We start from the raw sequence: 27016 nt of genomic DNA, 5'->3' as shown, positions 1-27016 counted from the left end.
CTATATTGCCGCCATCGTGGGCGGGGGACAATCACTGCCAAATCTCGCCCCTCCCCCCCACACTTTTCAATGCATCCACCGTGGGGCGGCAAACACAGGGTCCTCCACAGGCAGCTATAGGGCCAGCTACGCCACTGATTGTGGCATATCTAACATTTTTCCTTGATCTGCACTTTTTGCACAAAATGTCAGCAGCACATGGAATTACAGGGAGCGTAAGGAACACAGCAACAACACACCAACAATGACAACAGAGGTGCTATCAAAGTACCTTTCCACTGAGCCAGGAGGTTGAGATAAAGTTTTCAGTACATGTTTGGTCGCTGTGAATAATGGCTGGGATTGACATCATTCAGAAAACAAGCATTTGCAATGCAAATGGTCTCACATTTGAGAGAGTTAGAGCTATTGGCGTTATAAATGACAATGTCTTTTACCCATGTGTTTTGGGTTGGAGTGGAAGTATAAGCAAGTATTTCAAATGGAATGGGTTTTGCATTTGTGAAAGTTAGAGCTGTTTTTTACGCAGCAGAGGTGTAGGTTGTACGGAGAGCTTTAGTCTAGTCGGCTGCCTGTTCATCTGATAAGAAACAAGCTTGTAAATATGCATTCCCGTTTTACAAAAAATGTGCAGTTTTTTGCTGTAATAACAAATTTAAGTGAATGTTTTTGGAAGCATCTCACAGGTTCCTGTCCCTCTTTCAGGTGGTGTTTTTCAATTGTTTCTTCAAAGTCACGTAGGTAAATTGATAAAAACAGGACTGCCTGCTGAATGACTGCAGGGTATTAGCTCAAACCTTTTGGTCTGGTGTTTTTTTGTTAATTTGCACCTGTTAAATGGCTGTCCTATTGGGCCCCATGTAAATGTCGCTTTATTCAGCTGTGTTCCTACTGGCGGTTGCTGGTAGTTTTCCAGTAGTGTGTTGATGTCTTCTTGTGTTACATAATTTGAATGCCCAAAAATGTCAGAGGTTATCCCTCACAATGCTTAACCCATTGAAAGTTGTTAGCCGAGACTGCTCAGTAAATGTGGTTCTTTTTATTTACAAAAAATACATGCAGTAGCCAAGGCACAGACCGCAGTCCTACAGACGACAGATAAATGATAAAATCTCTCTCCATGCCCACTTTTCATTGATTCGCGCAGAAGCCTTGTATAAAACTGCAAAAAAGCAAAAAAAGAGGCATGGGAAATCAATATACAGCGGAAAGTGGTCTTGACCTTTTGATGGGTGGTGGGGGCGGGCAAGTGGGAGGGGGGCGAAGGTGTTGGGCATGGCATGAGAGATCCAGGATATTGGGGAGATGAGTTATGGGCAAGCTGACAACAACAACAAAAAAGAATGTTAGCTTGTGCAATGAAACTGATGCTTCTGTAAAGCGGTTGCTGAAAAGTCTCAATGACTTCCCTGTATAGTACAGAGTACTAGCCAATGGCGGCTGCATGCCTTTATGTGCAACGGCCGCCATTGGCTAGTACTCCTGTAAAAAGAAAAGATGGCCGCTATACTTAAAGCAGACTGCTGGCAAAGAAAATAAAGAAAGGAGCGCAGCCGCTTTAGTTAAAGCAGACCGCAGTGGCAAAGAAAATAAAGAAGGAGCACAGCCACTATAGTAAAATCGGACTGTGCGGCCAACAAAAGAAAATGAGGATGAAAAGGTGCAAGTTGGGTAGCCCGCACCTTTTGTAAACATGACACGCCCACCATTACTAATAAAAATATAAAAGCGGGCGCCGTTCTGCGTTGCAGGAAAGCATGTTGTGGGTGGAATAGGAGAAAATCATTCAAGAAAATAGTGCTCACAGACTTAATAGAACATACTGAGTAACAACAACATAAATAAAAGTGCCAGTCCTCATGGGCGGTTACAAATGTAGAAAAGGCGGTACTAAGGTGGGACTACTAATACTATTCATGAATCAAAAGCAACCATTTAGAAAGGACACTAACAGGAGCCAATTGAAAAGATTGGCGGAAAATGGGTGGAGCGTCAAGTTCATACCTGAATACAGCAATGCCTCGCAGAGCAGCGCATGCGCTGCCCAGGCTCAACATAAAAAACTCAGAAGAAGAGTTGTCGTACTTTCTATCTGAGGAAAAGATCGATTCAGTAAATTGAGACAGAGATAGCTAAAAAGAAGTAGAAAGGTAGATAGGAGGTGAGGAGAGAGAGTTATGTGAACTGATGGTGATCTGCTAAAACTTAGGTAGGATGTAGGCCTGGGTGGAGTTCGCAGAGTTCTGCATAGCGGAACACCGTGAAGTGCAAAAAAAAAATTCTGCCACGCTACTTGGAGGTCGACAAGCGGCGGAGTGTGTTAGATAAATGCAGTTCACCGTGATTTTCAGCACCAGGTGTTTGCCCGCACTGTGCAATCATAAACAAAAAAACATCTGCAAACTCTGCGAGTGGAGCGGAGTTTAACTGCCCAGACTTTGAAGAATGTGTGTCCTGTCAGTGTAGCAGGATGGGCAGTACCCCTTACGTCTGTTACATATTGTGAAACAAGCTGTCTACTGTTTCCATTATGCATTGCAAACTAAGGTAAGAACCCACACCCACCATGTATGGTAAGAGACATTGCTGAAGGATTTTCAGTTAATCAATATGACCTAAATGAATAGCATATCAAGTGAGTGAGGCCTGCGTTCGGGAGCTTAATAGGTGGCATGGCTGTGTTCGTCCCAAGTTTTACCAGTGGGAAGTTCAGTGAGATGGAGATTTTGAAAATGTTATTTATTTGAGAAGAGATGTCCACCCAAAAAGAGTAAATGTAGGGGCATGAGAAGAAAATATGTTCAACATCAGTTAATGCTTTACAGGACCAGCAAGTGTCAGACTCTGACTTTTAATTTTAAAAGTTTATAGGGGGTCCTTTAAGAGGAAGTGAGATGCAAAGAACTTCATTTGAATGAGTGAGAGGATCGGCTTATTTTGAAGCAATCGAGGGCAAATGTTCAACCAGGTTTCAGCTGCAAGGAGCGGTGAGCGTTTTGAGGAAATGTATGAAGACCATTTGCTATGCAGGGCGGGACTTAGTTGTGCTGTGCTTTATTAAGTATTTTGAAGATCTTGGAAGCAATATGTGTCTGTGTTGCTTTCTGTTGTGATTCTTTTGTTGTCATCTGTCATTGTCACCCTGAGTCGGACGGGTACGCCCAGAGGTGGGTCCTGTGCTCTCCATGCCACTTGAGTCAAGCTGTTCTGGCTGATGAGGGCTGAAAGCCCAAAACCGGTCTTAGGATGCTTGTTTCCAGTCCAGGGAGTACCTAGCCTGGCAGTTTGGGTTTGACTGTTCCCATTGGGCACAGGGTCAAGACTGATTTGCATATGGCTGAGTCCAAACTGGAATGGCATGGTGAGCAAAAAACGATGGATTTAGGCCCAGATCTCTGTACTGTGCTTGTTCTGTATTCCGTCCAACAATTGTTCTTTTTGCATTTGTCACCCCGAGTGGGAAGGGTATGCCCAGACATTGGTCCTGTGCTCTCCATGCCACTGGAGTCAAGCTATCCTGGCTTATCAGGGCTGAAAGCCCGAAACCGGTACTAGGATGCTTGTTTCCAGTCCAGGGAGGACCTGGCTTGGCAGTTCGAGCCGGACTGTTCCCATTGGGCACAGGGTCAAGACTGATTTGCAAATGGCTGGGTCCAAACTGGAATGGCATGGTAAGCAAAACAAAACGATGGATTTAGGCCCAGATCTCTGTACAGGGGTGAATGTATGACATTGTTCTGCATTCTGTCCATCAATTGTTCTTTTTGCACTAGTTGGCGTGCAGCACTGATTGTTCCTCCCACATTAGTAGCCATGCAAACATGTCTCAAACCTGCCGCTGCAGTGTCTGTGTGGCCAGTTTTAAACTGCCACCTCAACCTGGCAAGTGAACCCACTTGCCAGGCCCCAACACTTCCTTTAATAACATGTAAGGCATCCCTAAGGTCGGCCCAAGGTAGCATCCTGGGCAGGGTGCACTGTATTTAAAAGGTAAGACACACTGTTTTGTTTTACTGCTAATTTCATTTTTCACTACAGAAAGGCCTGTATCACCCATAGGTTAGCGTTGGATCTGCATTGTAACCTCTTACAAGTGTATCTGCCAATTGGGAGCTGATAGAAAATTAAATTTTTTTGTCTCTGGACTCACAGTTTAAAAAACGTTAGTATTAACGGGTATCAGCAAACTTACACCCACTAGTAACTTGTTTCCAACATTTCCTGGCCATGAGTTATGTTGTGCTAGGCTTTGATAATAATCAAAACAATCAGCACACCTGTGTTTAGGTGTTTAGCGCTGACATGAGTGAATATACTTTTTTGAGTTTGCTCACTGAACTCTGTGCCTACACTGTATTCCGTCTCACCATGCGGGTGCTTCAACCATGGTTGAGGCTGAAAAGGGCTGAGCTTCATCACCGGTCATTCGACTGGCCTTATTCTTGGAGAAATTTCTGGCACCTTCAAAACAGTGGACTACTATATATTTACAGTTTGGTGGAAGACGGCCTGCATTGAGAGGCCTTGGCATGGCTCTCCTCCTTCCAGTTCGAGTGGACCTCATCTCTGCTGCTTCCACTATTCTGCTGACCGCATTTGCTAATCTCCTTCAGTTTCCCAGTGTCCTCCTTATCCTGCATTCTCTTAAACAGCTACATGATTCCACTGCCTGTCTTTGTAAGATCTTTTGGCAAGGAGCTGGGCTCTTATGCAGATGACATCCAGCTTATCCTACGCTCCAACCAGTCTCTCGGATCTTCATTAACCTCTTTAGCTCAGACAGCCAACTATGTTTTGATGAGCAGTCATTTGCCAATGCTCAAAGCCAGTAAGAAAGAAGTGTTTCTCTTAGGCCAGGGTAGACTGTGGCACCTAGCCTTTGGTCAAGTGAGAAGAGCTCACCCTCTTACCTGTCACAAGGGTTCAAAATCTTGGTTTTCATTTGATGAGTATCTCGGGGGGGGGGGCCTCTGTGACCTCTGACTATTTCCACGAAATGAGACAGTTGAAAAAGATTTTACCTTTCATCTCTCAGCATTTGTGGCTTATCTGATGGGAGCAGGAATCTGTTGCAGAATCAATTATTAGATTATGGTAACATTTGCTATCTTGGACTCCCCATCAGGCTTGCATTCAATCTCTGTCTGATGCCCGCCATTCACTTCACTGGTTATCTCTGGTCCAGGTGAAATGTAAGGCACTCTATTTCACTATATCTTCCATAGGCCCATGTGTGTTCTCGTGAGACTCCCACTCCATCCATGCTCCTCCTCCACATCTTCATCGGGATCTCTCCTCTGGTTTGCTGCCCTCGCTCCACAATCTCACACTGTGGATTCAAGCTTCTTTGTGCTTGCCCTCAACTTTGGACTTAGCAGCCTCTGCCCACACAGGATCAATCACAGAAATCTCACTAAAATCTCATGTATGATATTAGTGGTCACCCTCTGCTATGGTAGGCTTCTTCACATTCTTGTCATCAGTCCTAGCTGATTTGGGCATCTGATGCTCTTCGAAATGCTTCACTCATTTGCTCAACGTACTAACGTGTGTGGTTGAGATCTGGCATCTCATTGGTTCCATGGTCTATAAAATATACTGCAAATGTTCAACCCAGATAATTCTGAGAGTTCCAGTTATCATAGCAGATTCAGCCCTGGGGGATGTGTGTGGCTCTGCACACTTGGGAATGTAGAAGAATCAACAAACCAAGAACAAATGTGCACACTCAGCAAAACTGAAGCTCTGCTCCAATTCAAATGAATTTACGTGAAATGTGCAGCCTTAATGTTTTGATGAGCTAAATAGTAAAACCGCCTACCATTTTGAAGTGTAATATGTGAAGTATTCTTTGCTAATTAATGGAAATATGTTAAGTGATAGAAATAGTATATACCTTCTGATAGACTTTTAGTCCCATTACCGCTACATTTTTTCAAATTCATAAAGTAGTAATGGGAAGGTGTTTCTGTGTAAACATCACTGTTCTGTTCATAAACCCAACAAAAACCAAGCAAGTTATTTTCACTCTATCGTTATACTTAAGTGTATTACCGAAGTACTTTGGTTTGCACTTGGCTTAAATACGGTTGCAGAACTAACACACTGTTGACCCATTTTTAGATTAAGCCTAGGCAGCGCATTTGCTGTCTCTTCTAGTGCTGTATTCACCCTTTGGGCTTACAGCCCGCCCACTGCTTTTCATTTGTTGGTTTCACTGTCCGTTAAACATTCTTGCTTGCTAGACATCAATTCTTTCTCTTTGTCCCTCCTTTTTTTCCTAAGAGCATCTGAAGGCAATACTGCTTGTGTACTGCAGGCCTGCATAACTGCCTCAGCACTCATGTAGAAATGGACCCTGCTGACCATCTATGGACGCTCTTCTGAAAATGCCAGTTAGAATTTTCACATTCTCCCAATTCAGGTAGAATTATCAGCTGCCGAAAAGCTTGAGTGCTGCGTCCATCTATTATCCTCCCTGAGATGAGATTAGCATTGATGGCTAAATGCACAGCATTTGGCGATCGCCCCCTTCTCTAGATTATTATTGGCCCTTGAAGATAAGAAGACACCGAATACCATCATGCGTTGCCCTCAGCCGTTTCGGGAATCTTAGGAAGTCACATGGCAGACTCAGGGTATCCGAAAGCATCTCTATCAGAATAATAAGCTGTGTAACTGCTGGGAAGTGACTGTGGGTCATCTTCGAGAAAGCTTGTGTTTGGTACTTTTATGCGTAATATTTGATTTGCCTTTTGCTGTTGCTCGCCAAGTTGGACACATTGACTTGTGTGCTTGCGGTGGTGGAAAGCGTCAACTTTACTCTAGTCTTAAACAAGCATTGGCAAAGCTAAGTGGTTGTCTCTTTTCAACCTATTACCTTTGCCAAAGCTTTTTTGTAATGCTGTGCAATATCTGTAAGCCCACCAGCTGTGGGGGACGAAGTTAAGATGGGCAGAAGCAACATGGAGTGCTTCCAGTGAATACCAATGAACTAGAGCATCTCTTAATACCTTATGGAGAGCCTCCACATGCCTTTACAAGTTTACTTTCATCTCAATATTGTTGATTTCAAGACCCCCAGTGGTGCTAACTGAGCAACTTCACAAATGCACTTAATCAAGAAATCCACCCCACACTAAGGGGGTCATTAGGATGACAGGCACCCCCCCCCCCGTGAGCTGTGCCAGATGCCACTGGCTGCAGATTATTGAGAGCATGTTTCCAATATCACAGTTTAGTCCAATTACCACTTGCCGAGAACCTCCCAGCAGTATCACTGGTGGAGCGCCTCCTTCCTGCACCACTGATTAAACACCTCCCCCAATAGCACTGGTGAAAAGCCTTTTCTCCCTTGTTGGTGATCAAGGGCTTACCTAATACCACTGATCAAAAGTCTCTGCAGTGTCCCTGGTGGATAGGTATTTCTCAATATAGCTACTAGAGAGACCTTATCAGGTATGGATGTTCAAGAGCATTATCCCAGTATGACTGATGGAGAGCCTCTCACAATAAAAAACATTGTGAGCTGCAGCTCAATACATGTGATCAAGGATATTCTCACAATACGACTGTCGGAGAACCTGCTCTCCAATGCAACTTATTTAGAGTCACCCAAAAATGTCCGATTGGGGCTATTCTCAGTCCCATTGAATTTAGTGAACCCAACAGTGTTGCTGATTTGAGAGTGCTTCTAGTACCACCGAATAGGAGCAGTACCACCGATCCAAAGCTTTTGCCAGTTCTGCTGATCCTGTACTTCCGAACAAACTTACTGAAAATGTCTTTAGTGCCACCGATCAAGTACTCCCCAATACAGCTAATCTGGAACCTTTCCTCAAAACTGCTGATGGAGAAACTCCATGCAACAGCTCTAGCTCCGCCTCTATTCTGCATCACTCCACTCTGCACCACCCCACTCTGTGCCACACCCTCTGCACGACTACATTCTGCAATATTGCACTCTCCACCACTGACATCTGTGCCACTGCACTCTTCTCTGCAACACGCCACACTACTTTACTGAACTCCTCACCAATGCACTCTACGCCACGCCGCTCTACTCTACACCCCTGCACTCTACAACACTCTGCTCTGCAACACAGCTCTCTCCACCACAGAACTATATGCCACTCTGAACTACAACACCCTATGCCACCCTAATCTACTGTGCACCACTGCACTCTAGAACACTGCCCTGTACACCACTTCACTCTATGCCTCTCTACTCTGCACTACTCTTCTCTATGCCAGTGCACTCTAACCCACTCTACTATGCACCACTGAACTATACACCGCTCCTGTCTAGGCCACTCCATTCTACTCTGTAATACTGCACTATATGCACTGCACTCTACTCCAGTGGACTCTATGCCACAACTCTATGCCATTGCACTCTACGCCAGTGTACTCTAAGCCAACACCAGAAGCCATTCTACTCTACCTTGCACCATTCAACTCTACCCTGCAGCACTCTACTCTGAAACAATCTGCTGTACGCCACTTCAATCTATACCAGTGTGCTCTATGCCACTGCAATCTACTATGGACCACTCTCTCTATGCCACTGAATGCTACGCCAGTGCACTCTACACCATTTTCCATTATATACCCTTCCACTCTACGACACACTACTTCCTCCACAAAACTCCACGACATTCACCACCACTCCATGACACTCCAGTTCACTCTACTCAACTCCATAACATCCCACTCTACTTTACCCCACTAACGTTTAGCCATGCTTGGTGTAGAACATGGCTAAAACATATTGGCAAAGCCAATAGCTCTTGCACAGGTGAGGCCTATTGGCTTCCTAACATGATTCCACTCCAATTATACTCGAGTCAATGCCACATATATACACCCCACTTAAAAGTTCTCTATGCCACATATCAACAACCTACATAAATACACTCCACATCATGCCACATAATTCCATTCTGCATATTTCACTGACCGCTATACAGTACCACACCATATAATTCCACTCCACACATTTCCATTCCACACCACATAATTTGACACCAAACCACATAATTCCACTCAACAATACAATTACATTACAACAGAAACATCCAATCCACACCACAGAATTGCACCTCAAGCCACCAAATTCAACAGCACACTTCCTAATTAAACTCCTCTACATACCACTCTCAAACACAAAATACTATTTCACATAATTGCACTCCATGACGAAAAATCCCTCTCCAGTACACTCAATGTCACATCATTCCTAGCCACATAATTCAACTGCACATCATGCCACATAATTCCACTACACAAATCCAGTCCACACCACACAATTTCACAACTAACCATTCCAATCCAACCCACATAATTCCACTCCACACCACATACAACCACTCCATAACACATGGGTAAAAGACATGTCATTAACAATGCCAATGTCGTTAGCCCTCGCAAAAGTGAGACCTATTGGCTTTGCCAGTGCTTGTGTTAAACTAATGTAGCCATTTATATATGGCGCACACCCCACACTGAATTATCCATCAACGATAGGTGTTTTATGACCAAACTTAATAGCTTGTTTTCAGTAGCCTCCGAAGAATAAAGCTTTTGCCTACAAAAGAGAAACCACCCTCGCTCTTTGCATGGCCGGATGGCCCTACACTGCCAGATGTATTTCTAGTTCACAAAACCAGGCATAGTTTGCTTTTGTGAAATGTTCGGGATGGATTCGGTAACACCAAATGATGGACTTACCTCAAAACGTGTCCCAGTGTATTGTGTGCGTTTTAAACGAGGTGTCCTTAAAGCCCTCGAGAGGGAGGAGGCCCCGCCTAATGTTTATGACCCGTGCCCCACGAATTCTTCAGAAAGGTGTGCCGGGAATCCACCCCTAAGGTACTAGACGAGGGTGAGGCTGTTTATAATGAGTCAGCACTGCATATATCTTTATTTGTGGCTGAAGTATTACCATCCGTGTGTAAGGTTTCGTTTCGTGGAAGCGGGAACTCCTTGTTCTGCTCGCGGCAGGTTTCTTTATTGGAGGATCGCAGATAATGTTAGTTATGATAACAATATACACTATGCTTGCTGCTCTGTGCTAGATTCGCGTTTGTGTTGTGCTTACAGCCAGTAATAATGATTCGTTTGTATTGCTGGGCTTTCTGTTCCCCAACTCAGTGGTGCTCAATGTATCAACCTTCAAAGAATGGAAGTTCACATCGTGACCTTTAAAGATGTGACTTTCAGGTTGCACAGAGAGCATCAGCCCGCTGAGCAGCCTCGCTCGAACACCATGCTCTGTTCTAGTTTCCAGCTCTAATTCTGGATGCACAAGACGGTTCCTAGTAGAATGCTTTCCAACTAGTGGAGAGGGTGTAACAATAAACATCCAGGATTTGGTTGTAAAAATAAATTGACGTACTTCCTGTTCTCGAAGGCAAAATGTATTAATATGATCTTATTTTAAAACCGTTGGGATCCTGTCCCGGAGGCAGCTGATAGTGGTTGTGTACACGGTTTAGGCTGCATTCATTTCCTGTTTCAGCATTCATTTCCTGTTTCATTATTCACATTACATTTGGGATATAAGATCTTGAAAGAAGTCCGAAATAAAGAATGCATCCTTAATGTGGACATCACTATACTACTTGTATGATGGCAGATGAACTGTGGTCTGAAAGTACACTAAGGGGAATTATGTGGAACATGGGCATAGAACGCTATGTATGTGCTGGGCACGGTGCTCATGGCATGTCCTGATGCAGGCCCAGTTTTCTTCTCCTGCTGACCCAGCAATGCCAAACGTTTTCACATGCTCTAGCATCTAACCCGCCACAGTGGGGGCAAGCCCCCTGATTTTCCTGCCCTTGCATGCAACCTATGCACCCCCAACTTCCCTTATGCCACAAATAGCGCAATTCGTTGATGTTGCAAAAGGCCGCAGCTTTATTTACATACTGTCCTAACAAGCATGCCTTTTCAACTTCAATCAATCATATAATTCCTGCCTCCTTGCTTGAACCTTAGCAGCACAACCCTTTTTGACAGCGCACTGAGCGATGCCCCTTATCAGCCGGTCTAGCCCTTTCGCTGCCTCTAGGCCACACCTTGCTGCCAAGTGTTGTTGGCGGCCCTCATGCCTGGCCCAAGCTGCAAGTGCCATGTCGGCCATCTGCTGACCCATGCTGACCAGTCGCCTGCTCCCTGTGCCCCTGTGGTAAGGCATCCCAAGGGCACGAGTTTGAGCGGCTCCTCTTTGGCTATTTAGTTCTGACTGCATCACACCATCATTGTTCCAAATTGCCTGCAGGTCAAGTCCAGTATTAGTGAGTCCATAACAGCATCTTGTGACAGCGCCCTGAGTGAATGCTCCTTCCCAGCCAGGGTCTAGCACCTCTCCTGCGGCTTGTAGGCTACACCCTGCTGCAAAGTGGCGTGGGTCGCCCTCTTGCCTGATCCGGGTGTAAGTGCTGTGACCACCCTCTGCTGACCCATATTCTACTCCCTGTGCACCTCTATAAGGCATCCCAAGGGCACGCGTTTGAGCGGCTCCACCATTTGCTATTGCGCTCCTTTTGCCCCCGCCCTCAAGTCCTGGTGTGCCCCCAGGGGGCCCCCTGCCTAATGGGCCGTTCAAGCCATGCAGCCCAATCCGTGTCCGTCAATTTCCTGGCCTTGCCAGGTGCCTGCTCATTGGCCCGCCCCCCTGGTAGGGCTTAGTCCCGGGCGCCTCAATGGTCCGGCTTCGCCTTCCCGGCCCTCGTGCTGCAGGCCTACATAACTGCCTCTGCACTCGTAGAAATGGACCCTGCTATGCCCCGAGTGCTACTCTTCCGCTGCAGCTTCCACTTCTTCAATCCAACTTTGTGAACACTTCTTATGTTCTAGATTTTTTATGGTTGAAGGCTTCTTCCTCTGGAACTGGGATGCAACTTTGCAGACTTGGAACTATGGCTAGAGGGAGGCGTCGTCCATACCTTGGGCAGGCCAAGTACAGAATCAGGAGAACCTCCGTGCATCCAGCCCTGACTATGAGCCACAGTCCTGCCAGCATTCCACGATCTGCAATCTTTCTAGCCTGAAGTGCTTGAAAAGGTTGTTGGAGAACCTAGCACACCTCTTGACTTCTCCTCGGACGCAAGCCTTTAACGTACTGGCTGCTGATGAAGTGAAAACATTTGATCAGAAGCCAGTGACCTCAGCAAGTGGTTCACAAAGGAGGAGAAGACGTTTATTATTCCAGATTGATTACGGTAGCAGACAGTGCAATTTACCGCAAAATATAAATCTTTTTTTAACGTTTTATGTATTGATACATTAGTACAATACCAAATATTGACCACTATAATAATCACAGTAATTGTCAAATTGTCAATTGTCAAACCAGAATACGGTAACATGTTGTATGTATGCTTTATAATAGAATTAAAATGGCACCCAGCCAGAAAATAGCCTCATTTGTCAGTGTGTATACTATCTGCTTTGCCCTGACTCTCTGATTAGCTACCTTTATGCTACGTTTAGCCCTCTTGTGATCTGATCACAACTATCCAGTGATATCATGGGTTCCTTCTTTCTTCATTGTCCTTTCTTTCCTTCCCTGCAAGATAGGTTCCCAGTGTGCCCCATATGTCTCTAGGGCTTGACCCCATAGGCAATAATGTATTGTATACTTCTGATTTTGTGCTGCAAGACACAAAGCCTGTAAGCCATTTGTGCACAGCAGGGGGTGCTGCCCTTCCAATGACAGAGCTACTCAATGGTTACACAGGAGCTGGGCCAACCCAACAAGTTTCCTACTGTGCTTTGGTACTACTTTGACATAGTGCCTGCAAATATGTACAGGCCTTATGTAGATGTTTTGTAGTTCCTCTGCATATATAACACTTTCAGAGAATCCACATATTTTTTCTCTGTGATGAGACCAAGCCAATTAGAAATGTAAGTGGAAGCCAGAACAGAGGTTACAGCTGCAGAGGTATCGCCATATTTGGAAAGATGCTTCTAGACACATCGAGATATCTTCCGCCCACTAGTGACCCTTTTTCAAGTTTAGATATGAAGGACAAGGGCATTAACCTTTCTGTGGCTACAATCATCTACTGACATTGGAGCCATCCATTCGGATCCTTTGATTTTGAGGGCTAAAGATGGCGGATGGCATTTCCTATTTAATGTGCCCATCTGCTGCATTTCACAGTGAAGCCTCACCCTTTATAGAAGAGTGCTATTTAAGTGTGGCAATTGTGTTTTCTACAAATTGTCCTTTTGGACTCCTTTTGCATTATGTGAATTAATAAGCATAGGATGATCTAAAGTTGTCGGCCCCTTGAGTAAGTTCCATGGAGTTAAGATGGAGTTCTTCTCATGTAGACGTTTTCACTGTTTTTACATGAGGATTCTTGGCAGGTAAAGGTCCTCCGCCACCTTTTTCCATCCAGTGGTATTGTGCTTTGGGTTAATGATTATGTCGACTTGTTTGAATTCTTTAAATCAATGAAGAGGTTGTGAGAAAATGGATCAGTTGTAAAACCTTCTTGGTTATTGGTAGTAGACCCTTAAAGTGTTAACGTTCTGATAGTGATGGGGCTGCGCCCATTAGATAGCTCTGCATCACTGTAGGATGTGGACTCCTCAAACTGAGTTCGAATTCATGTTAATGAGTCTGAGCACTTTAATGCACAAGAAGCTACAAAGAAAAGTAACCTTAGAAATTTCAGCAAGAAAATTTGACTAGTGGGAGTTAACAAGGAATTGGGTGACAAAATGCAACCATACAGTGACAGTGGAAGTATGATTTTGCACAACTACACCCTGTATTCATTGTAATAAGAGGGAACTGGGGATAGAGCATTTCAAAATGTAATTCAATTTTTAATCAAACTAATTGTTCACAAGAATTGCATACTCTTTCCCCATTGGTTGAGATGCATCTGTTGAGAAACCCCTGTCTTTTCTGTCATGCTATAATTAAAAGAGACGTTTTTCAAGTGGCCCCTGGTATTTCCCTAGGTTTATTAATCTTTTACTGGCTCGGAATAGCTGAAAATAGGACTGAGTACATGTCAAGAAAAATTGAAAATATCTATAGTCATCTTGCTACAGTATAGCCAGAGCAGAATTCTTGAGAGAGTCTAATTTAAGGTACTACTTAAAATGACTGCTTCAAGAATTCGAGAGGGGTGAGAAATTGAGAAAGCTTACAGAGAAACCGGCCCTTAGGAGAACCAAAGTCCATGCGCAGAAGCAGATGAACATGTGGTGAAAACATCTGCATACAATGTTTTTTTATCATAACTTGCCATGATATAGATTAAAGAGCATAATCATTCAACCCCTAGAGAACATTCCAATTGCCCATTACAGCGGGGTTTTCTATTTTTATCCATTTAAACCTGAGGGTTTGGACACTGGTCCATAAATTTTCAGTAAACGTATCAGCTGAAACCAACATACACCTTGAATACCGTCAACCATAGATGCTCACTACTTGATGCCTATACCAGCTGTGGAGAATACATAACTGAAGCATATGGGTTGTATATACCATACCTTTTTGTGAGATTTCTAGGCCATGGTAACAAAACCTTTGTCTAGTAGATGACCTTTCTTGGGGTCGTGACAATATACTCCAGAGTAGAACGGGTCAGCAATGATTGTGTACTGCTGCCAGAAATGGAGTTAATAATTTGATATGGTGGTACCCAACCACCTCAACAATCCCACGCTCACTATGTCAAAACACAATTCTGAAAGGCTCGCTGCTCACCCCAAGTAGCTATGACAAACAGCAGGCAATCCCCAGAGAAGTTTGTGCTAAGTTTAAGTAGTGTCTACAATTCCAAAGCAAAGAACACAGAACAATAAAAATACCAAGCCAATTTAGGTAAACGCAAAAAAAATCAATAAGCAAAAAGACCGCTAAATAATCAGATCGTATTGTGAGAACTTAAGTTGTGAATTTTTAAAGTTTCAAGGCAAAACGTACCTACAAAAAGTCATGCACTGTGAAAAAGCAGTTTATGGTGGATTAGGACCTAGGCATAATTTCAGGCGAACCGTAATTTAGCGGAGTTCAGATACACCAAATGTGTTTTCCTGTCAAAGGCTTCACCTTGAGAAAGCTTCTCTGGTCTGTCCTGCTCTAGCTTCTCAGGTCAGGTTTCCAGGCCCATGTCTTTCTTTAGCGAGGTTTTCTACAGGTCTAGTCCTCTTTAGTCATCATGGTCCTTTTCGGAGTCCGTAGTCCTGCTTTTTTGTCTCCCTGAAGCAGGTAAAAAGAGGGTCAACTACTTGACCCTTTCAGAGGAGCTCCAGTCCTTGGGTGCCAGCACACTTCAAGAGTCCTTGAGTCCTTGTATGAGTCCTCTTGTTCCAACAAGAGTGAGGAGTCAGAAGCTATGATTCTTCTTCCAGCATGGCCTTCTTCTGATGGAGTCATCCAATGTATAGGAAAGTTCTGCAGAAGTGATGATTGAGGTGCCAGATTGATCCTATGCACTAGCCAGTTATTGAAGAAACTCTACCACGCAATCCTAACTATTTCCTCACAATCTACTTTTGCTACACTTCCTCTTTGCATTACTGTAAAATTGCCCAGGATCCCCTGTTTTAACGGCAGGACCCGGCTGCGATCAGAAAGACCTGTATTGAGCTGATTGGCAAGTCTCATACCGGACAGGGTCAAAACTAGGTTTACCTTTTACTGTGGCTGGAGCATGACTCTCTAGAAGGGACCTAAGAATGAATACGAAAAACCCTTCTTGGCATCTCCAAGTCAGGAGGTGGTGCTAAACTTGCCTGCTGTTCTACAAACTGTTACTGTCCTCTCCCAGGTAGCTACTCCAGGGTAAGTGGTTAGCATTTAACACCCAGTAGCCTTTCATCGGCCCATAGGCAAGCTTTTGCCCCTCAGCCAGAGTCGACTATTCTGTCAGTCAGTGATATATATTACAGCTCTAGAGATTTGATGAATAGCAATATTGGCTCAGGCAGCCTAAAGTACAGTTTTACAAAGTCACTTTTCTGCTTAAGATATAAAAAAACAGTTTTAGCCATCCAGTCAGATTTTAAAAACTAACCAGGAAATAACTTTGAAGCATTTTTCTAGCCCTTTCCTAAGCAGAGGTTGAAAATAAAGGTTTTCATTGCAGATGAACCAATAAGGGAAAAGTCTAGCCAGACCTACCAGTGAAATAGCTTTTGGCATTTATTTCACTGTGAGGCACACTACCCCCAATATGTAGTGTGCCCTGTCTTTATATCTTTGTGCCCTGCACTGTCGGTTTACAAAACATTCTTTAGAGGCGACTTATCAGTATGTAAAAATAGGCAATTCCTGCATGGGAAAAGCACTTTTCCTTACCGTGTGTCAGCCAGGGCTTAATTTGAACCAGTGGTTTCCGGTGGAAAGAAGCTCAAACTTACTTTTGGGGCCCAACACTTATTTTATCCTTTTCGGGAATCTCACAAGAGCAAGATAAGAAAAACCAAAGAAGGGGAAATAAGGAGTAAGAGAAAAACTGTCACAGCGGGAACCCACATGAGTAAGATGAAAAGGCAGAGAGAGTCTAGCAGTAAATAAAAGAAGTATGAGGTGGATTGGAGACCACTCAACTTTGGTATTCAGGGAGCCATTGGTGGGTGGCAGTTTGTGAGCAGATCTTTTGGCATCAGCTTTTATTCTTCTACAAATAAAACACTGGTATCACCGCAGTGCGTTTTAGCTGCAGCATAGCTACACCTGCCATACAGGCCTAGGACAAACAGTGGAAATGGCTGGTCAGGACTTAAAGCTAATGTTATGTTCTTCGGCATGTTTTGCAATATGTGTCAGTTGGTTCTTAGATAACTGCAATGTGTGTGAGACATGAGTGTATGTGGGTACTGTGCAGATGTATGACTGAGACATATTATAAAACTTGAATTGAAGCACAATTCACTGATTTCTGTTGTTGTGATTGGTCTTGCTGTTATTAAATGTCGTTTGGAAGTACAGCACTTAGCAATACCATTACATGTGTTTATACATCACATGCACTTAGTTAGTACAACTAATGATTTTTCTTTCAACATTTTTGGACCTGGTTATGTGTGGAATCAGTCTATGATTCTGTCATATCAAGAAGCTCATGAGCATTTGAAAGTTTATGCATTGGTACACCTTACAAATATATATTATTTTCAGTGCAGCAAAAGAGTGGCGTCCTGGAGCCCTATTACATATAGGGCACACTTTCCATGTTTGTGCATGGCTCACCTTCCAACAGGTGTGCCATGCTCACACAGGGAAAGTCCACCTTAATTTGTTGAATGTGCTGCCCTTAGGGCAGCCGGGCAGCCAGAACTCATCAGCTTCTTCAAAGCTGCTCAGCGTTTCACAGTGCAGGCGGGTTCCGTGAGTGACTGCACCTACATGCAAGGGGATGTTGGGGTAGTCCTCGGCAACCCTTTCATCACTCGGGAGACGTGCCCTCAGGGGCACACTAACAGTGTGTCACCTTTTTGTGGCACACTTTCAGTGCAACTCCTGACCGCGTCTATGCCTTTGCACTTGTTCCTTAATACGGCACAGGTGCTGAGGTAAAGAGATTTCCTCATATGCATGGGGCCTTGCCCCCATGAAAATGAGGGAATGCCCTCTTGAAATATTGCTGGTGCTACATGTGAACCAGCGCTATCTGTATTATAGAAGGGGCTGCACAAGCGTCTGTGGCCCTTTTGTAAAACCAAAGTGCACTGGGGGCACACACAGTGGGCATACATGCTGTCGCGCCCATGGCACCTGTACAATACAGCCTCTGGATGGCTTAAATTGACTCTAAGTACCAAAATTTTAACCGTATCCTTTGTAGAAGCACCAAGTAAATATAAAACAGCTGTTTTAAATCACTGTCTTCAGGATACACTTTTCGAAGTAGTGGAGTGACCTGCCTGGTTGGCACCACAAGTGGAGTTTGAAAGTAGAGTTGCAGGATTCATTGGAGGTTATCGATAACAAGCAAATACTTTACTATGTGAAATCTGTCCTCTGTCCTACACCACCCCGCTCCTCCTTAGTGAACTTGTGACAGAAGAGGATGTAGCTCTTCTCTCACGATCATGTACACTAATCAGTGTATGGTACACTGTGTTCAGAATCACTCAATCTAACACTCACAATCAGTTGATAGCCAACTATTAATACTCCACATTGACCATTGCATTGACATAGGGATATTTTCATTGAGCTGTCCTGTCATTGGAAATCCATGTTTAATAACATCTGAATACAACAAAGCAGTGGGGTGGCTAAGAAAAGGCTGGTGATGCTTTTTGTTAATATTAGGGTGTCTTTGCCGCATGCTGAGCCTACTCTTCTTTACTCGAAATAGGTATGAGCGATTAGAAGACCAGCTGCATGACCTGACGGACCTTCATCAGCACGAGACTGCTAACCTGAAGCAAGAGCTGGCCAGCATAGAAGAGAAGGTGGCCTACCAGGCCTACGAACGCTCGCGGGATATTCAGGTACTGGGAGACCACCACGTATCTTCATAGCATCTTCTGCCTTACGCATTCAGTGTAGTTCAGATTAGATATTGCTTTGGGATGCCTTTAAAAACTAAGTTATTTCTCAGGATGTTTGACTGGCTCCATGGCTCCTATTTTCAAATTAAAACCGTAAAATGAGGGGCATGGCTATTAGAGTAATTATTCATTGTGTTTGGATTAGTGTGTTAAGATGATATTTCCATAATGTATAATTAAGACACGAAGATGGCCATTGTCTGACAATCATTATTCTATCGCTTTATCAACGCTCATACTGTCTTATCAAATACTAAAAACTGGCAGAGAAGTTAACAATATTCCGTTAAAATGTCTTGGGCCATTAAATAAAATCGCCCCAACTGACCACAGCCGTTAGCGCTGGACTTGGAATCAATCAACCCAGGCACTAATGTTCAAATCGGGTCCACACTGTAGGATTCCGTGGTAGAAGGGGGATGGTTGAGCGAGGACAGATCAATCTGCCCGAAAAACAGATCCCGACATCGATCAATACTATTTTTCAAACTGACATACCCAAATTTCCAAGTTATATAATCCTGTGTCTCACTTACCCCCTCACATATCCATTGCGCTCAAATAGAGGCAGGGCGATTGAGTTGCTGCTGGGTGCAGCAAAACAACTCCTACTGCCCAGATAGGGAACAGACTCAGTTCCAACTCACTTGGATTGACTACACAAGGTCTGGGATATACTGGGCATGGAAAAGCTGACGGCCGTGGCCACACAGCAGCAACTAACTTGTTTTGATAAAATGTGGCAACCCTGTATTCAGTTCTTGTTGGAAGAATTCTGTGAGTCATCATGCCCTCAATGCCAGAAAATCCTACACCTAACGACGCTCCTGTTTTGGGGCAACCTTTGTGTGTGTTTTTTATCGATATAAAAAGTATGGCAAAAATATGAATATAAAAATTAAATAGGAATATATTTTCTCTAATCGTGGGGCAAGGTTTCTTTCATAGACAATACAGTCTTTACAATTAGCAGACAGATCATTGTTGCTTTCTTACTCAAATATTGATTCACTCTTGATTTGTTCAAAAAAACTGTAATTTATAGGTTCAGGACCACTGTTTGTTTATAATTATTGGTTTCCAATTTGGAGCACTGGGTGCATCAGTGGTATAAAAACTTCTTCCACGCTTCGTTGCTGTCCCAAACTCATATGCTTCCTACTTGGATACATACACTAAGATGCATCTATTCTACCCGTTATATGCATTATAGTTACAAAAATAAACAAGGGACTGCAGTATTGCCTTGCAAAAGTAGGTTTTTCTGAAAACAGGGGCATGCCACCTCTGCTAATAATGTGTATCCTTATTCTCTGCCGAAAAGAGTCACTAAACGTGCACACATTAATTTGCAAGGTTTCACAGACAGGGCACTCTTAAAGTGCAATTCTCTGGTTTGCTAAAAGTACCAAACTGTGTTCGGGCCTTACAAATAATTTGAAAGTTCATCCAGCAACATTAACGTGTTCACTTTCTACCTGGTTTTGTTCCCTTTTCATCCATGGTTCAACCGCTTTCTATGTCTACCTTTACCTTCGGCCCTAACCCTTAATGGTCGTGAAGGTCAAATACCTAATCCTGAAAAGATCGACCTTTAAGTTCTGGTGAATAGTTTTTATCGCATTCTTGTTAAATGTACTAAGTCCAAAAATAATCACAAAGCTAGTACGCACAAGACCTGAGAAATGCAACTATGACAAAATTATTTACTTCCGGGTATAAGTTACTTATTTAGCATCGTTACCTGAGGCAACCTTTAATAGATGTTGTATAATCAATGAGAAACAAAGTGCCAACAAATATCAAAGTCAAACAGTTGAACTTGACCTGTAAATTGAGTCTCGTTGGTATGGAATGCTACAGGCAAAAGAATATTAATAGGCAGAATGAAACATTTTAGTAGAGTTCTAGTGTGGAATATAGAATTTGACTCCTTAGACTGGTATAGTGGAAATGTCACGTTTTGTTAATTGTTTTCATGTAGGTTGTGTGCTATTGAAGCGCCTCTTTTAGCCAGCCCTGGTGCATCTGGGTTTACTTGGTGTTTTCCAACACTGGCAACAAGTTGAAGGGAACACCACACCGGGTGGTTCAGGAAAGGAAAGTCTAAGCCCAACACTTGGTCTTTCTGAACAACTTACTAATTCGAATTAAAATAAATCAAATTGTTCTACGAAATTAAATCCATTCGGTCTGTAAACGATTCTCATTTAAATCTTTATCAAACACTAACTTGGAAAATACTGTTGACATGTCATCACCGTTTTTAGATGCTATTTGTGATGTCCACAAGTAAGAGCACTAGGACACATATATGATTGTCTATCATCACCTTTATTCAGCACGTCTTGTCTCTTCCAGGTCCCTACTCTGACTGCCCTCGTCCTGTCTAAACCCCTCCTCTTCCCCTGACTACCCTGACTCCGCCCACCCAACTACTAGACTACTTGTCGTGTTACATCTCCCCCTTTCTTAATAAAACAAAGAATTAACAAATTCACAGTTCTTCAATCAAACGCCTGGGTCGTTGAATGTTTCTTCGAGGTCTTGATGATATGTTTCCGGTTTCAGCTTCGGATTCCACTGGGGGATCATTTCCCACCTCATCATTTTCTTGAGTTAGTCTTTCAGGTCTTTCAGGTCTATCAGAGACCATATTGTCGGTCAACTTCACTAGAGACTCTCTCATGGCCAGTGTGCATTTCTGAAAGTGAGATGCATTTCTTGTGATTCGGCGCTAGTCAGATTCTGCCGTAATCATCGTGCCCTTTTGTTGAGTAATCAGCAAAGGTTCCGGCCGGAACCGACAGTCTGTTTTGCGTTGTTGTTCTTGCTTCACAATAACGCAATCTCCTTCGTGCAGTGATGGCGATTTAGCTCTCCTTTTCGCATCCGCATATGCCTTCATTCTTTCTTTCCCTTGCCGATCTGCATTTGCAACTTCTTGATGGACACGGAGAGGTGACACAGCCCGTAGTGCACCCTCCCAGGTCGGGATGCGAGTTCGTATTGGTCGCCCCAGCATTAGGGTGGCAGGACACTTTCCAGTGGTGGCATGAGGAGTTGTTCTGTATGCTCTGAGAACTTCATTGAGTGCCACCTGTAGATCCTTCTTCTCCACGGTGGCCTGTTGAAACGTTTTCTTCAGGGTGGCCATAAACCTTTCGACCGTGCCATTTGCCTGTGGCCATAGGGGTGTGACCTTTCGATGCTTAAAGTTCAAATGCTTTGCGAAGGCACCAAACTCATGTCCGTTGAAAGGAGGACCATTGTCTGTTTTTAATACCTTAGGCACTCCCCACGCTGCAAAGACTTCATCCAGTACCATGAGAGTGCTGGAGGCACTTGTAGATGGTACGAGCTGGGCAATGGGGAATCGTGAATACTCATCTATAATCACCAGGACATATTTGCCTGTTTGAAGAGGTCCATAAAAATCCATGGCGAGTTCCTGCCACACTCCCTCCGGTAATACGGACATTTGTAGTGGGGCGGGTGGATCGCCATGACTGACTAACTGACATTGTGGGCAGTCTTTTAATGTCAGTTCCACAAGTTGGTCAAAAGGGGAAACCATACACGTTCTCTCAATGCTCTCCCTGGCGTAATTGATGTGGAACAACAATTCTCTGATCTCTTAACAACAGCCCTTCCTTGGTGGCCAACAGCTCATCACACACATGTCTAAAGGCTTGTAGTTCCTGGCGAAGTGTCGGATCCAAAGATTCGTCGTCACTGTCCTGCCTCCATCGTTTTGATTGTAGTCGACACATTACTTTTTGCAACATGACATCCTGAGCAGTGGCGTCTCGAATTACTGGAGGTTGAGCATGATCCTTTTATTTTTTTTTAAAGTATGTTTATTATTGCAAGATAAGACATAAGACATAAGACATAGTAAAACAAATGTATTGAGTCGTGTGACAATAAACTGACATAGTATTAGCTTTGTATTAGGTTTTACAATGTAAAAGAAGATCAGCAGAGAAAATAAGAAAACAAGAGAAGAAAAAATGAAGTGCTTTTTAACTAGCTGAGAGAAATGCTCAAAATAGTAAATAGTCATCTGAAAATAGAAATCTCCACTTTTATCATTCAAAAAATTGTTTCCAAATCTTTTCTTTTTTTTTAGAGGCTTTAGGGCCTCTATGTTTAGCTAATGTAAGTTCCATAATTCTTATTTCGCTAACCAAAGCGCACCATTCTGCAACGTTAGGAGGATCTTTAGATATCCATGTCCTTGCTATAACTAATCTTGCACATGCAAAAAGAATGGTTATGAGATCTTTATTAAGACAGTTGATTTCTTGAATATCTAATAAAACTAAGTGTGCAGAAAGTACCGGGGTTGTTATCTGTTTATTTTTTAGGATTTCCATTATTCCGTTCCAATATATCGATAATGCGGGACAGGAGAATAACATATGTTCGATTCCGGCCGCATATAAATCACATTTTGGACATTTAGTTTTATCTGTTACAGAGTTCCCCTTGTGCCCAGGTAGAGATTCTTTGTGGTGTATAATAAAGTTCTGTAATCGTTCTATAGAATTGCAATCTAAGATTGGAAGAGTGTGCTATGTTGTTTAAATGGGATAGTGCAGTTGCAATCTGTGTGGGATTTATATCCAAATTGAGTCTACTAGACCATTTTGATGCAATTTTAATCGTATCATCGCATTTACCCTTAACTAAGTGTTGATAGCCCAATTTTATTAGTGATTTTGTTTTATCGGAATATATACACTCCAATATGTCCGATTGAGTAACTTCAGGTATTTTCATTTTGTTATAAAGGAAATCTCTTATTTGTCTGTATTTAAAGTACATATCATTAGTTATGCCGTTTGTTGTTTTCAGGCTTTCAAAATCTAACATACCATTTGATCCATAAAGGTCTCCCAGTGTATTTATTCCATGTCTAACCCATCGATTTCCTGTCCCATCAGAGAAGATACCAGGAAGACCTGGATTGTTCCAGAGTCTAAGTTCGGCATTAAAAAATGAGCTTTTGCCTATGAACAAAATTTTATCCCAAATTTTTTTGATGTGCTTGGCCGTCTTCAATTTGACCCGTTTAAAATAATTCGGGTCGTGTACGCAAAGTAAGAATTGTTTACAATCAGAACCTAACATATATTGGTGAAAAAATAGTGGAATTTCATTTTTTATTAAACTCCTTATTCGACGAAAAAAGGTGGCTAGAAAATAGAGATTAAAATCCGGAAAAGCAAGTCCCCCTTTAGATGTTGGCAATTTCAGAAATTTAATAGCCCTTCGTGCTTTTTTGTACCCCCATAAAAAGCTGCTACATATGCCATCTAGTTTTTTAAAGAAAAGTTTATTAGGTTGAAGTGGTATAGCCCTAAATAAGTAAAGTAATTTAGATAATACTTTAATTTTAATCAAATTAAGTCGTCCTATTAAACTAAGAGGTATTTTGTGCCATTTTTTAAGGCTTAAAGTAGTTTCTTTTAGAAAAGCTTCATAGTTCATATCTAGTATTTTTCCCACATTAGCAGCTAATTTAATTCCTAAATATATAGCATTTTGGGAGATATCATATATAGGTTCATCAGGGGTATAGTTGACAATAATTTGTGTTTTGCTCACGTTGAGTTTGTACCCAGATACTTTTCCATATTTATCCGCTTCATTAATAATCCCGGGCATTGCTTTGTTTATGTCTGTTGTATATATTGCAATATCATCGGCAAAAGCAGTTAATTTGAGGGATTTTCCCCCATGGTTGACTGGAATAATATTAGCCTGATCGTTTAGTGCATTTAAAAAGGGTTCAAGAGAAAGAGCAAAAAGTAATGGGGAAAGGGGGCAACCTTGCCTTGTTCCTCTTGCTATTTTAAAGCTAACAGAATCTTTACCCCCATAACTTATCTTAGCCAGTGGTTCGTCATATAGTGAGCTTGCCCAATCCAAATAAGAACCAGATATTCCCATTTTCTTTAATACTTCCCACAAGTATTCCCACCCCACTCGGTCAAATGCCTTTTCCGCATCTAACATGATCATACCGAGTGGGGTGTGAATAGTTTCAGCCACATCAAAGGCTGTAATTGCCATATTTACATGAGCGGTGGTGTCTCTACCCATTACAAAGCCATGCTGTTGTAAGTTAACCATATCTGGCATAATAGGAGCTAGGCGGTTGGCGAGAATTTTAGAGAAAATTTTAGCATCTGAGTTAAGCAGTGAAAGTGGGCGGTATGAACCGCACTCTTTTTCGGGTTTGCCTTTTTTGAGGAAAAAGATTATTTTAGCAATTTTCCAAGATGCTGGTGCTTGTTTGGATAATAAAATTGAGTTTATCACATTTTCTAACAATGGTAGTAGTTCTTGGGCACAAGATTTATATATTTCCAAAGGCAGACAATCCTCTCCAACCGCCTTCCCTATAGTTAGATCGTCGATTGCACGTTTTATTTCAAATGATGTTATTTTTGAGTTTAGTTGTTGCAGAGCTTCTATATTTGACACCCTTTGTGTTGTTAAGTGTTTATTAAGGTATTGTATTATTGTGGTTTTAGAGGGTATATTTTCGGGGGTATAAAGATTTTGGTAATATTTAACAAATTGGTTCAATATTTGATCAGCTTGTTCATAAGTGCCTTGATCTGCTCCTATTATTGCCTTGATTTTAGTTTTGGCTTTTTTATCCGCAGTTTTATAAGCAAGTACTTTGCCTATACGATCACCGCCTTCATATTGAGCAAATTTATATTTATGTATTTTTGCACTATATCTTTCTCTTAATGTTTTTTTTAATCCTGCTTGTAATTCGGCTAGCTTTAGTCTGATCTCATCGATATCTTTTTTTGAGTGTCGCGTTGCATCAGCAAGTTGTAGTTCAGTGTGTAATATAGTAGAGGTAATTCTCTTGTTAGCTCGGCGACTCTCAGCGTTTGACATTAGCAGGTATCCCATACAATATTAATGCTAGCCGAGTTGATATTTAGCAAAATGAACTCTTGTATATGTTTGTTTAGTAGTGTTATGAACCTAGTATCAGCCAATAGGTACCTTGGGAATGTAACATTTTGTGTTTCTTTTTTTTTGATCTTTTATTTCAATTTCGAGTAGCAGAGGGTTATGGTCTGAAGTAATTTTTGGGCATATTTCAATTTCACAATTATCTACTATTTGGTCCGATGCCCATATCATGTCTATTCTAGAGCAGGATCTATGTGGCGCAGAGTAGTGAGTGTAGCCTGCTATCAGAGGGTGTTTAGAGTGCCATACATCTCTCCGATTGTTTAGTCTTGCTAGTTCTATAATTGCTGATCTAACTTTATGCATTCTATTAGAGTTGCTTTGCCCGATGGAATCTACTTTGTAATTAATAACACAATTAAAATCCCCAGCTATTATGCTTTCTCCCTCCCACTCAAGTAACTCTATACTTAATTCTTCAAATGTTTTGGGATCATCAATATTAGGTCCATATACTACACATAATACAAATTTTTTGTTGTCACCTTGCATCTGTGCTATTGCCCACCTGCCCCGAGCATCTGAAGCAGTTTTAATTGTATCAAATCGAGTTCCTCTCTGTTTTAAAATAGCTACCCCTCTAATAGTCTCATTCAACGTAGAACATACAACCAGTTGATAACCCATCTGAGAAAGCAGCTTTCTGTCCTGATATTTAATATGAGTTTCTGAGATTAGCAAAAGGTTTGGATTGTACATTTTAATCTCTTCTTGTACTAAGTTCCTTTTACTTTTACTATTTAGACCATCTACATTCCAATTTAATAGTCTTAGTTTAAGCATTTATGATAGCGTAAAGTTTCTCCCATATAATTGATTCCCCTCTGTTGATACCTTCTTTTTTAACCACATATTTGCTAATGTTCTTTAAGACATAATCGAATCTTGCAATACATTTTTTCCACGTTTTTTCCCCCCACCTTTTACCACCACCTCCCTTGCAAACCCCCCCCACCCTCGCACCCTCACGTCCCTTAGGGGGGAGCACCCCTCTATCTTCTGCTGCCGCTGTAAAGGCAGCGTAGTGAAGGAGCTTACATGAGAAACTGCCCCTAGCACATCATATGTATATCTATATTTGACCACACCTAGAAAAAGAAAAGTATATGTAAGCCCGCACTCAAAAGAAGAAGAATAAAGGTAAGGGAATGAAATGAGAGAGTAAAGAAATATATAAGCCAAAGGTTATTTTGGGTATTATATCAGCACACTGGTCAGAAAAAAAGGAATAGTATCATTATTAGTGAGTTCTAATTTTTTAGTTCAGTTATCCTCTTTTTCTTTTTCTTTTTTTTTTCCAAAGAGATTCTTTCCAGAGCTTGTTCTGCCGCTTCGAGATCAGTAAAAAAAAAAAACACTTGTCCATTGCGTATAACCTTGAGACGTGCAGGCTCTTGGAGATAAGCCATGCATCCTAGATTTTTGAAAGCATCTATCGTTTTTCGAAGTTCCCAACGTCTGTCCA

General features: G+C 42.4%; 1 protein-coding gene across 1 annotated transcript in view; it reads left to right on the top strand.

The window, feature by feature from the left end:
* The window catches only part of TMCC3 (transmembrane and coiled-coil domain family 3), a 60003-nt gene that overhangs the window by 12199 nt on the left and 20788 nt on the right, over positions 1-27016 (top strand). Inside the window, exon 2 of the mRNA XM_086948704.1 lies at positions 18348-18483. Coding sequence (XP_086804830.1) covers positions 18348-18483 — 136 coding nt within the window. The remainder of the gene's footprint in view (positions 1-18347; positions 18484-27016) is intronic.

This window comes from Lissotriton vulgaris, unplaced genomic scaffold (genome assembly GCF_964263255.1).
Source record: "Lissotriton vulgaris unplaced genomic scaffold, aLisVul1.2 SCAFFOLD_993, whole genome shotgun sequence".
Taxonomy (NCBI): domain Eukaryota; kingdom Metazoa; phylum Chordata; class Amphibia; order Caudata; family Salamandridae; genus Lissotriton; species Lissotriton vulgaris.
The sequence above is the reverse complement of the archived record's forward strand: the minus strand, read 5'-3'. Positions and strand labels throughout refer to the sequence as shown.